This window comes from Branchiostoma floridae, unplaced genomic scaffold, assembly GCF_000003815.2.
Source record: "Branchiostoma floridae strain S238N-H82 unplaced genomic scaffold, Bfl_VNyyK Sc7u5tJ_408, whole genome shotgun sequence".
Lineage (NCBI taxonomy): Eukaryota > Metazoa > Chordata > Leptocardii > Amphioxiformes > Branchiostomatidae > Branchiostoma > Branchiostoma floridae.
In genome coordinates this window covers 179,052-191,285 of record NW_023365837.1, presented here as the reverse complement: position 1 = coordinate 191,285, position 12,234 = coordinate 179,052, and the positions used below count along the sequence as shown (strand labels likewise).

The following is a 12,234-nucleotide window of genomic DNA, read 5'->3' as shown; positions in this document are numbered from 1 at the left end:
AAAATCAAATGTATATACGACTGTACGTGTAACAGTATTGGTCAAGCACCGCCAAACTGACCAATAGAAATGGGACTGTCCCTTTTGGCCTAGCAGTTTTGCAGTTGGGTTTGAGATCTGGCAGCCTGGGCTCGAATCCCGAGACCCAGGAGACCGTTTCTACTCCTTTCTTACATTGGTTCTTATGTCGAGCCTGTGAGTAACGGGCTAGAAGATGTGCCACAAACTCGGAGATTTGCGGACAAATCTTAACAAGAAAAGGGGGAGTAGTGTAACAGTGGTGTTTAAGCACTGCCAAACTGACCATGTCAATTGGCTCTGAGCCTTTTGGCATAGTGGTTTGCATTGCTGGGAGCCACCAGACTGTTTTCACTTACTCCTTTCTTACATACATATATAGCCCACCCGATGATATCACAATGTTATCACAATGATGACGTAACATTGTCACATTCACTTAGTTGTATCTGCTATTTCATTACAAATTTACCACTTAATTACCCCTGGGGAACAGAAGCATGAAGACAATCATATATTTTGGGGGTAGCAAATAATTTATTTCCAAGAACCTGAACTCTTACCCCCACAACAAATCACTGGTGCAGGTAACACTGAAAATCACCTGCACCAGACAAATTTTACCTGCACCACCCTGAATAATTTGTATGAAGTACGGATCATACTAAAATTTTTCAGGAACCATTGCTATTTTTTCTTCTATAGGTGGTAACAGTCAATGCAGATACGATGACAATCCACATGCACGTAGTACATCATATGACATTTATGTATAAAACTCAGTACATGGACCAGTGCAAGTTAGGTGCAGGTAGACACCAAAAATAATTGCACAGCTCCAATTTCACCTCCACTAACCTGCATAAATTTATGCATATGCAGGTGGTATTTCGAGCCCTGCAACAGGACGAAATATAGGCTGAATTCTTAGACGTTATGATGAAAAAAGGGAGCATTGGTATATGTTGGGGCACTTCAAATCAAAATATTTCAAGAGATGCCCCCCTCCCCCAAACCTGGATCAAATTTGTCTGCGTTGATAACGTAAAATTCTAGTATTTCATACAGATTGACTGTAATAAAACATCTGAGAGCACGTGAACTTACCAAAGAAGCTTCTGCTGCCGTCTCTCGATGTCGTGACTTTGAACGTGTCTTCTAAAGCCCTCCCAAAGAGACCTTTGTGCGCCATTTTTGTCCACACATGCACCGACCTCTTTCTGTAATGGCGGACTGTGGGGGGCCAGAGGACCAATCAGGAGGCGTAGTTTGCGTCACGTGACTAGTTTTGTGTACGTAGTTGCTGATTCGTTCAGGTAGTTTCCCGACAGTGGGGCATCCCCTCTGTTACACCTGGATTTATAACCTTCGCCAAGAAGGTTATGCTTTGGATAGCGTTTGTTTGTATGTTTGTAGAAGACCAGCATAACTCGAGAAGGCATAATGGAATGTATTGATATTCAGTGTGTGAGTAGGTCTTGATGAGACCTGGAAACGATTAGATTTTGGGCCCCCTAACGGCCTGTTACGGTACTGCAGCAGAACTTCTGGGTTTGATATCTCAAGTTCTGGACATGCCGCAGCTATGATTTTTGAGTGGTAGACAGATCTTGATGCCGAGAGTAAGTGGTATAGGTTCGGCCCCCAAGCCAATTGTTTATCTTCACGGGGGTTATGTTATTGATTACGTTCTTGTGTGTGTCTGCGTGTCTGTCTGAGTGTCAACGTGATAACTTGAGAAGACCTGGAAGGATTGTCTTGATACTTGGTGTAAGCAAGTTATATAAGGCTTGTATTTGGTGCTTATTAGTGCTTGAAGTAAAATCTAATTCTGGGCCACCAGCAGATTGTACATGTTATGGAACTGCAGCTGAAATTCTGGTTTCTCATGTGCTAGACAGGCTATGGTCACAACGTTTGGTTGGTAGACAACTCTCGTGGACTGGAAGACATGACTTAAGTTTCAGCACTCTGGCAGCTTTCTTTGGAATTGCAAGGGGCATTTCAATCGTGGAAAATCAAAAACTTGGTAGGTACTACAAGTAGGTATGAATTCAGTATCATGAGTTCTGCCAAATTGAAATAATTCTGCTCAATTTTGGGACAACTTTTATAATACTTTGGAATGCTACTAGTTTGGGTTGTTGGGTGCAGAGTAGTAAATAGATGTGTAACCTCTTTCATGCCGTCAATGATGCATAAAAATGCTATACCGGCCTGTTTTCGTTCTGCAGTTGTAAATACACACTTGTGTATTAAAGACTGTCACCAATGCTGGCCTGTAAGGCGTTGGTGTAAGTCAGACCAACTGAAACATCAACATCAGTTCTGTACAGATACAGAACTGGCAGGAAGACAGGAGTCGATGTCAGCTGGACAGTCTAATAAAGTTACAAATAACTGTAGTACGGATGATATGTATTCCATAAAACTTGTATGAATCCACCAAGACTGCATGTTTTTTAGTAGTGAATCATCTAAATTCTATAACGATTGTATGTCTCTTTGTCGTGGATCAAGAAAGAAGTAAGGATTGTATGGACTCCATAGAACTTCCATGAAATCCATAAAATTTGAATGAATTCTGTAAGATTTAGTCTTCACAGCAGTGGAATTGCATGACTTGGAATGCCATTATGGTTGTATGTTTTATAGAAGGAGATTGTATGAAAAATCCATATGTACTTCATAAGGATCCTATGAATACTTCAGCTTGGCCCCCCTATGCTTGTTCATAGCTATTACTGGCTCTCTTCAAATAAAGCTTTTTGCAACAAAAGCACTACAACCATACCAACCACTTTTATTGGATAAAGTAGAGTGATACATGAAGGGAAATACAGAAATAAAACTTTTCTTGTGTATCTAGAGAGATCTACTACAGTATAAGTTGTCACTAGAAAACTTGACTTGTGGAAGATATGCAGTTTACAACATCAGTAGTAGTACCAAAAACTTATATATGCTTTTACACATTGACGACTGTGTTAGTACTGTACCAAAAAGGTCTAGAGTCCTAAGATGTTTGCAGCTGAGGTAGAGGAATCTTCAACTTTTGCTGGGTTCGGCACCAACAGGCAGCCAATCAGGCGAGCCGTTGGATACCCAGGCCGTGCCTAACCCAGATAAAGTGCACCCTTATTGGTCGCTGTTTGCTGGAAAATGGGACTTGCGAAAGAAACACCACCTAACTCGCCAACAGAGCCCCGTGTCCTCACCTGGGAGAAACCATACGGATAAAAAGACGACTAAAAACCCACTACGTCTCACCACGCATACAAAATACTGTCAGTGAGCACAGCTATCATACAAGTACAGCAGTAGATGTCTCCAACCTCACTTCAACAAACCGAGATGCCTTTAGGATCACTTGCATCAGGATTACTATGCTAAAGGCAAAACCCATCTTTCTACAATTCATCATGATCGAGACATCCGTACGGGACATATGTGAAGCCATCTCTATCAAACTACATAGCATACTTATACACACATTAGTCGCATACACTATTGCCTAACATACAATATAGTGGAATAAGAGCATGGAAAGCTGGCGGCGGAGGCGTCACGCGGACCTAAGCACGCTCGCCGCGGATACGACGGGCCAGCTGGATGTCCTTGGGCATGATGGTGACACGCTTGGCGTGGATGGCACACAGGTTGGTGTCCTCAAACAGACCCACCAGGTACGCTTCACTGGCCTCCTGCACAATTCACAACAAAACATAATGTTAGCACAAGTGTCTTCTGTTAAATAAAAACTGAGAATCAGAGAGATTGAAACTTCCAACCCCCCTCCCTCCATCCTGAGCGACCAACTTGTTATAGTAAAATCACAATGACAGAAGCAAATTCATCCATCCGGGAAGGTATCTATATTTATATCATCTGATTATTATGTTTACCGTCAGGGAAGGGAAATATTTTGTTTTTGCTCTGTTTTTTTTCTGTTCTCAAGAAACAAGGTCAATGATCTGGCCAGACTGCTGTCACCATGGTAAATGAGTAGACACCCTATGGTGTTCAATATCACAATATAGCAAGTGGCAGGACAGAGCTGTAAAGGCTGGTCAAAATAAATGTAATCAGAAAGAATAAAAACAGTTCTTTGTTGGGCTAGACCAAGCAGAGGTAAACATTGTGCATTTGCTTGCAAATGCTACCTTTCTGGTTGTTCATACTGAAGCTACTGTCAGTAACTTGGGACAACATTGTTACAGACCTGCAGTGCTCCGATGGCGGCACTCTGGAACCGCAAGTCCGTCTTGAAGTCCTGGGCGATCTCACGCACCAAGCGCTGGAATGGCAGTTTCCTGATCAGAAGCTCAGTGGACTTCTGGTACCGACGGATTTCACGCAGAGCCACAGTACCAGGCCTAGTAGGGATCAACACAGACCAAAAACATGTCAAACCAGATACCATGACTATGCCTTGATTGTAGCCAAATGTTTCTGTATGGAAAATGCCTCCACCACTGAGGCATTGCCAAAAACTGACCAAAACAATGTTTCGTCAGAGTGATGCAATATAATTGTGGGTACTATGTCAAATGTCAATACCCCAAGACTGAAAAAAATATATATGGACATGTATAAAATATCGTCTGTAGTTTTAACTGTTTGCAAGTTTGGGAAACCTTCTTAGGCCACACCAATTTTATTTGTTGTTTCTCGGATTTCCTAACCCTATTTTTTCCGATTTGAAAAAAAAATGTTTCAAATTGATGGCCACACCTCGTTTGGACAAAATTTCACAGCCTCTCCTTTCTCAAATTAACTATGGGCCTCAAATTCCAGTAGCTGTATGTGGCCTATTTTGGACAATATGTTCATAGTTTTTCATCAAACTTTGGACTTTGCTACCAGGGACCCCCTAAATTCACTGTAACTTGAATAAGCGCCTCGATCTCTCCTACCCCCGCCTTTTTTTTTTAACCAACTGACGCAATTTTTCTCTGAAAAAAAATCCGACAAACAACAAATAAAATTGGTGTGGCCTTATCTGTATATATACGCATTTGAGAAACAAGTAATGATTCGAACCTGTAACGATGAGGCTTCTTGACACCCCCAGTGGACGGAGCGCTCTTCCTGGCTGCCTTGGTTGCCAGCTGCTTACGGGGGGCCTTCCCACCAGTGGACTTACGGGCTGTCTGCTTCGTACGAGCCATGCTGGAGTTTCTTCAGTCGGTACTGTGGTTTTAAGGTATATATTGTAAAAATTAAAGTAACTCTATTTGGTCATTTTTCCACATTATGAGGTCAATCTTTGACTTTACCTTATTACTCTGCACAGCAATATTCACAACGTATGCACGGCACGAAAACTGATATTTAAGCAGCGCTTAAACCTAACGTTTAACACAAGAGTGCATATAAGTATCCTTTAAGTTAGGTTTAAGCGTTTTCGTTTCCGTGCCGGATACGACTTTGTTGTGTCATGAGGACGTCTTGAAATATGCGCACTTTCCCACCACTGCTTGAGTCGTCCGCCATTTATCCAACTTTATGACAACCACAGAGCACTCCAGAACGGTGTTCTGTGGTTCTCTCGAATCGTTACTGAAGCTTATCAAAAGTTCCCGCTAACCTCTAAAAAAATGCAAAAATCTATACAATTGTGCAAACAAGTGAGGTTGTCTATTCAGGCAACACACAAGAAGGATTTGGTCATTTGGACATTCACACTTTGTGCGTCTGCATGAGTTGTGTATTTACATCTTTTGTCTCAGGTAAAATTTGCGACTGAAAAAAAATGGACTTGAAGTTGAACTTCAAACTTCAAATCAGTCAATGGGTGTGAATATAGTAAATGTATGAGTCACCCGCACTACAGCCAACCAATGATGATGATATAAATTTTATAAAAAATTTTTGCTCAGGCAAACTTTGAGGCCAACGAGTTAGTATTTTTCTGTTGGTCAGGTTTTGCAGCAAAATAACTCCTTCCCGCTACCTTTTACCTAGAACCAATAAAAGGAAATGTTAATACGCAACTCATACGCACTTACATACGCACAAAGATGGTGAACGGGCAAACTTGTCTTTCCGGTTCATGTAACAAAATTGGCCAACAAAATACTTGTATAACTGGCGTCAAGAGGTACCCCAAAAACTGCGGAAAATTTCCAAACCACAACTAAGTTCCTCTTTTTTTTGTTCTTTGCCATTTTCCTTGCAAAAGTGTGTAAATGTTTCAGTATTTTTCAACGGCCCGCGCGCCTAAATTATATACAGACATGCGTGGTTACGCGATCGATAAATACTGGGTAACACAAAAGGCGGGCACCAGACGCTACAAAACACACACACAAACCTCACTCGTAACATAAAAATACTCAAAAACTCCTGGTAAATTCCGTCAAAAACACTTGAAACGCAACTGGATATCACAGAGTCACCGTTTGTGGTTCTGGTTAGGGCAACACTGAGGGAAAAATTGCGCAAAAACGAATGATATTCCAAAGGCGACTCTGTGTCGCTTCCCCTCGAAATTTTGGAAAATGGCAGGAAAAATCGTCTCCAGGCGAGTGGAACGCCGGAGAAGATTTTTCCGGACTAAAAAAATACGGATAAAAATTCCTCCAAGCTGATGAAAGTTGTTTTTGGAACGAAATGAGAGCCCTAGGGTGCTACTTATGTGGATATTTGGGGATTCGGGTGAGTTGTTGGTTCAGAAAAACGAGAATTTGGGAGTTTCGCCTTACCTGTCGGCCACACACAACCACTCGCGAAAAATGGCGGACTCGGAGAAACTGTTGTGGTGCTATTTTTGGCAACTATCCCACAATTCCCAGCTAACTGCGCCCTCTAGTGGTACAGATTCAAACTGCAGAAATTGGCCTATTGGCCTGTTATTGGCAACATTGCCTCCCCCACTTTGGACAGTAAATTTCAATAAAAATGGGTGATTAATTGTCTAGAAGAATGAGTCCGCGGTAAGGGTAAAATTTCCCTGGGACAAAAGTACAAATTAACCTAGTTAAGTCAAGTCACCATTATCTTCCAGTCCTGCCAACAAAGCACTATATAGGCCTGTTTCTGTACTCTCCAAGCAGAGGTTAGGCTCCAGCTGTTTTTAACGTTTTTTTAGTCGTTTTTATCGGGCTTTCTATCTTTTTTTTTTTATCTTGCTGTGTCAAAACCTAACTTTGGCTAGCGTACTTCAAGAAAAATGACAAAAAAGAAAGCCCGATAAAAACGACTAAAAAACGTTAAAAAAACAGCCGGAGCCTAACCTCTTTTTTTGGAGAGTACTGTTTCTGATAGTCTGCCTTTTCAGCTATTAAAACTTCCGCCGACAACGGAGCTTCGGCAGCTATAAAACTGAAACCACCCCCGTAAAAAAATCCCCGGCATCGACTATTTCATTACTGGGCGGGTGGGCAGCACGGAAGCGCCGTAAAGAAAGTCGGACGGACCCCCTGAAACACGCTTCCATCGGGCCAAATGAACAGATAATATGCCAGAGGAGTTTAATACAAGCCATATAATCAGTTGTGTGTGTAAGAGACAAGACAAGTGAATATTGCACAGCGTACATCCGGCTTTTGTTAGTCAACTATTAGACCAACTTGCTCGTGATGTGGGGTTGGGGCATAAGTGTCCGAGGAAGCTATGGGGGACAGAGCTGTCTAGAAGGAGAGAGTGGACCTGGTCCGGACCAGGCCGGGCAATCCGCCCGGGATGATACGGCGCCCATTTGACTCCCTTTGGCTGGCTATCTCCCTTTGGCCGGCTATACTCCTTTGCAAGCTATGATTTTTTTTCTCTAAGGCACCGTTGTGCTGCTAACTCGACAAAACAACGCAGGTCAGCAGCCAACTTTCCAGATACTAACCTGAGTCTGTGAATGTACGTGTGACTGATGCTGACGTCTTAGATCTTATGGGGTTTAGCATAAAAGATCTAAGACTTCTAGTCTGCCTTGTGGGAATGTGAGATATACGGTCCTCAGATCGAGCTTCTAAGTGTAGTTCTGCTTCTCGACGCAATATTAGCCATTGTAGGGGGCGCTTTTGTTCAAATAAACACTTAGAAGCCTGCTATCACCCAAAACAAGCAGACGGACCCACACAAAACAGGCTGTGTATACCGGATCCCGTGCAAGAGTTGTGACGAAGTATATACATAGGGGAGATCAAATTCGAAGCACGTTTGGGACTATAGATTAAAGGAGCACTGAAAAGAGACTGACAACTGAACATTATCAGATACATAAGGTCTAAAAAAAGATAGGCACAGAAAGAGAAGAAGAAAAACGCAATCACAGACCACATTGGTAGGAATAACTGCGGCATTGACTAGGAAGGGCCAAGGTAACAGATAGAGAAGACAACAGACGCCCGGTGGATCAAAGAAGCAGTCTGGATAAGGAAGTCAAACCTAGTGATAAATTTAAACCGGAACGAGGGGGGATACAAACGTAGTCACGTTTGGGATTGTGTTCTCGCCGCAAAAGCGAACAAACATCTTATGATCTACCAACCTGATAAAACTATTTTCGAAAACTCTGGATCTGTCTTGCCAATAGCTAATGCAAAGTTTGGCAAAAAAAGACTTGCCTTCATTATGAAATATAAGTAAGATTTGAAAGATAACTGAACACAGAGGGTATGGTATTCCGAACTATATATTCTTTTTTTTTTACTATTTCACATATTCTTTGACGTTGGAAGTTTCGCATTGTACGACATTAATATCCGTTTTGTAATGTAATATATGTTTTTTGCAATAAGCGACATAGATTTGCTCATTTTGCAGTTCTACCGTATGGTCAAAAACCTTACGTTCTTCCGTATAGTCCATGGGCCAGAGGAAAAATCGGTACCTCCGAGGTGGCAAATTCTCCTTGTTATTTTTGAATAGTAGAAGGCCTGTGGCATATATTTTGACGTGATAGCCATTCTGATATGGTAGCTTTCTACCGGCTATCAGCCTTCGAACCTATCACCACCTAAATGATCTGGAAATGTCGTGTCTTCAACAAGGGGGGAGGGGCAAAAAATTAAACATCAATGTTTTTCCACGAAAATTCACAGGCAGGTAGAACCTGCTAAGAGGATCATAAAAATATAAATTGATTTTCGATATTGTGATTCAACACGAAATTATGACCGCCTAAAATCATATTTTTGGTGATTTTCTGGTGAAAAATATATACTTTACTTTCCAATATCGTTCATTTATTCACATTACCTATGGGGCCTTGCCTGATGAGTTAGACTTACCGTACGTATCGTTCTCTGCATATTAAGCTTTAAATGATCGAAATACATCAATGAAATCCGGAGATATGAAAGTGTGAAGAATGACACATCTGCCAGCTTATAGTGACAATATCGTTGCTAAGGCCGTTGCTAAGGCTGTTGTTAAGGAGGTTTCAGATCGTACTCCACAACAAAACTGATGCAAAGAACTTACTTTTCTGTAGTGTTTTGCTCTGATTACATCAGTAGAATAACAAGAAATAGTGTTAAAATGTTTAACATGTTACAGATACAGAAATGTGCTTTTTTACGTCATATCTTTCAGAATCGTTAGCAAAACTGTTGCTAAGGCTGTTGCTAAGGGTGTACCCAGTCATGTTTCAAGACAAAAACAGCAGAGAGTCAAGTTCTCTGACACGTGATTTTGCTCCTGCCATCTTATAAATCATACTTAACTGTGAAAAATATCAGAATTGATTGGAAATGTTAATTTGGGCTTTTAATTTTTTTTACAAATCTTTTGCTCTTTTTCGTCATTTAGTAGATACCTTACTAAAATTCACAGCGTATATCTAGTATGTCGTACACAATGAAAAAGGCTCTGCATGGGGGTTACCAGGGCTCCACATATGTGATACAGGATACGTGGATGCAAGACTGCGTCATGCATATTGAAAATTTATCTAGAAACAAGACCATAAGGCATAACAAAAGGTCAAGAACAAGACTACTCTGGTATGAATACAAGTATATATGTACTTTTCTTGATGAATGATGATATACATTATAAAGGAGGTCATATCGACATATATAGGCATATCTAGACATGTCTATATAACCTCATTGACTATATATCAGGTACAGTGCAGGTTTGCTGCGTTGGACAAACTGCAACACACTTAGTCTAATGGTGTGTTATTATGCCTGACCATTCATTTGTTAACATAAGGTCAAACCAAAAACAAAGTCTATAACAAACTTTTCATGTATGGAGACCCGTTAGAATGGAACAGTGTAATATCTAGTGTAAAACGTAGCTAACTGAAGATTCTGGCAGGTTTGTAAAACTTGACACACTGGATACAAAACTACCTATGCCTTTTTTTACACTGTTGTAAAAATTACAAAACTTGCAACCTACAAATTTCCACATGTGCATGTGCCTAAAACTAGGATGGTCTTCAATGCCCAATGGAATTTTCTTTGTCATTGAGCCTGTAACGGGCATATGAAAATGGTCTGATATACGTTTTAGTTGCCTTTAATAGCTTTGACGATTGGAGGCCTTAGGTTTTTGCCAGTTCGCAAAAAATTGAAGTCTTCAAACATTACAAGATGATTGTAGTCAATATGTTAGTGTATACATATTTCACAGTGCCTGCCACTCGCCTTTCTCCTCTATCACCTCCAAGCAAGAACATAACGTTACGTCCTTCGTCGGAATGAACTGACATTTTGAGTCAAGTGTGGAAGTCACAAGTCGGACTTCCTCTGGTTCAACGTTGGGCATGTCTGAGATACTGGTCCGAGGGAACGTTCACACGGACATTAGATATTTCATACAATGTAGAAAATGGGCATGTCTCCTGTCAGAAAGGAGGTGATGTGACTTGTGTGTGGCCAGTACCGACCGGTGTTGCGATGTTGGAAGGTCATTAGTCTGTGGCACTGTGGTAAAGGTCACCACTTCTCCACCACAACACCAAAGGCTTTCCAGTCTCGCATGTCTTCATCAGGTTAAAACAAGAAATTGTTTAATGATTTGGCATCTTCCTATTTTTGTCTTGCATTACCTCCTTGTTTTGCATGTTGGGCTATTCTACAGCCCTTATGCCTCCATATGACTGTATGCCTTCAATGGTTAAGACTAGGGCTGGGTACCGGTACAGAAAATTCAGGTCCAGGTCCGGTTCAGGTCCAGAGGATCAGGTCCAGGTCCGGACCTGAACCTGGACCTGATTCAGTATGACTCATACCAATGGTCCATTTCACTACAAAGAAATCTATTTGGTGGAATATTAGACTTACACTGGCGTTTTAAAATCCTACAACGCTAACTGCTCCTGTATGATTGGATGTAAAACTTGGTAGAAATTACTACTTACTAAACTCTACTCTAGTTCACTCGTTATTTTCTTCCACCTGCAAGCGCCAAAACGTGTGAATGCCTGATAAAATAATCTGTTAATTTTCTAATCGGTCCAACATCCGGTCCACCTCATTTTTTCAGGTCCGGTTTTTCTGGACCGGTCCAATAAGAAAAACCGGTTTTGTACCGGTACGCTGTACCGATACCCAGCCCTAGTTAAGACTCCATGTTTTTCATAACATACTGTCTTATGTGAGTCTTCATTGATGCTATCAATTTTGCAGCAGTTGGAACACTGCTTTTCCTCCACCTACTTGCATGAGCTTTTGCATTTATTTCTTGATACTGTAGAAGCCGCTTAATTGCACATCCCATTTGCCAGCATATTTTGTGCAATTCGCATGGTGCAATAATGCGAAGTTATCCAGCTGGACTGCAAAGGTTTGGGATTTGGGGATTCCGCGCAATTAACTATAAATAAATAAACTGAACTATTCAAAACTATCGGTAAATATAGTCGATGCTTGTGTTCCTTTGTGATAATACCATTCTTCCCAAACATCTTGTACTTAGATAATAAACATCTTTTGTACTTTTATATAAAAGCTACAATAGAAGCCAGTTAATCGTACAATGTATTACCGCACACTTCTGTTAATTGCACGGAATCCCAAAATCCCGAACTGATGCGGTCCAGCTGGATAACTTCGCATCATTGCACCAGGCGGATAATTGGCAAATGGGGTGTGCAATTAAGCGGCTTCTACTGTATTTCACAGTCCTTGCTTGATTTCCAATGATGTATTTGCATCCGTAAGTGGTAACGACTTAGCCTTCATAGCAGGCTCTCTATGGCCTTTTTTGGCACTTTTGCTGGCAATTTCTTTTTGTACTGGGTCGCTTCTTGCTGGCCTCTCT

The 12,234-nt window shown here is 41.3% G+C and overlaps 1 protein-coding gene across 1 annotated transcript; it reads right to left on the bottom strand.

Moving 5' to 3' along the window:
* Positions 1–2,801: 2,801 nt before the first annotated feature.
* LOC118408784 (histone H3.3A) lies at positions 2,802–6,905 on the bottom strand. The gene is made up of 4 exons (XM_035809643.1): positions 6,726–6,905; positions 5,062–5,211; positions 4,241–4,394; positions 2,802–3,722 (listed from the first exon to the last, which is right to left on the bottom strand). The coding sequence occupies exons 2-4, from the start codon at positions 5,187–5,189 to the stop codon at positions 3,594–3,596; spliced, it is 411 nt and encodes a 136-aa protein (XP_035665536.1). The 5' UTR covers positions 5,190–5,211; positions 6,726–6,905; the 3' UTR covers positions 2,802–3,593.
* Between the last annotated feature and the right edge of the window lie 5,329 nt (positions 6,906–12,234).

Coding starts and splice junctions, on each gene's coding strand:
- LOC118408784 (XM_035809643.1), bottom strand. CDS start 5,189: ATGGCTCGTACGAAGCAGACAGCCCGTAAGTCCACTGGTGGGAAGGCC. Junction 4,395..5,061: donor AAGAAGCCTCATCGTTACAG/GTTCGAATCATT, acceptor GATCCCTACTAG/GCCTGGTACTGTGGCTCTGC. Junction 3,723..4,240: donor CCGCCATCGGAGCACTGCAG/GTCTGTAACAAT, acceptor TGAATTGTGCAG/GAGGCCAGTGAAGCGTACCT.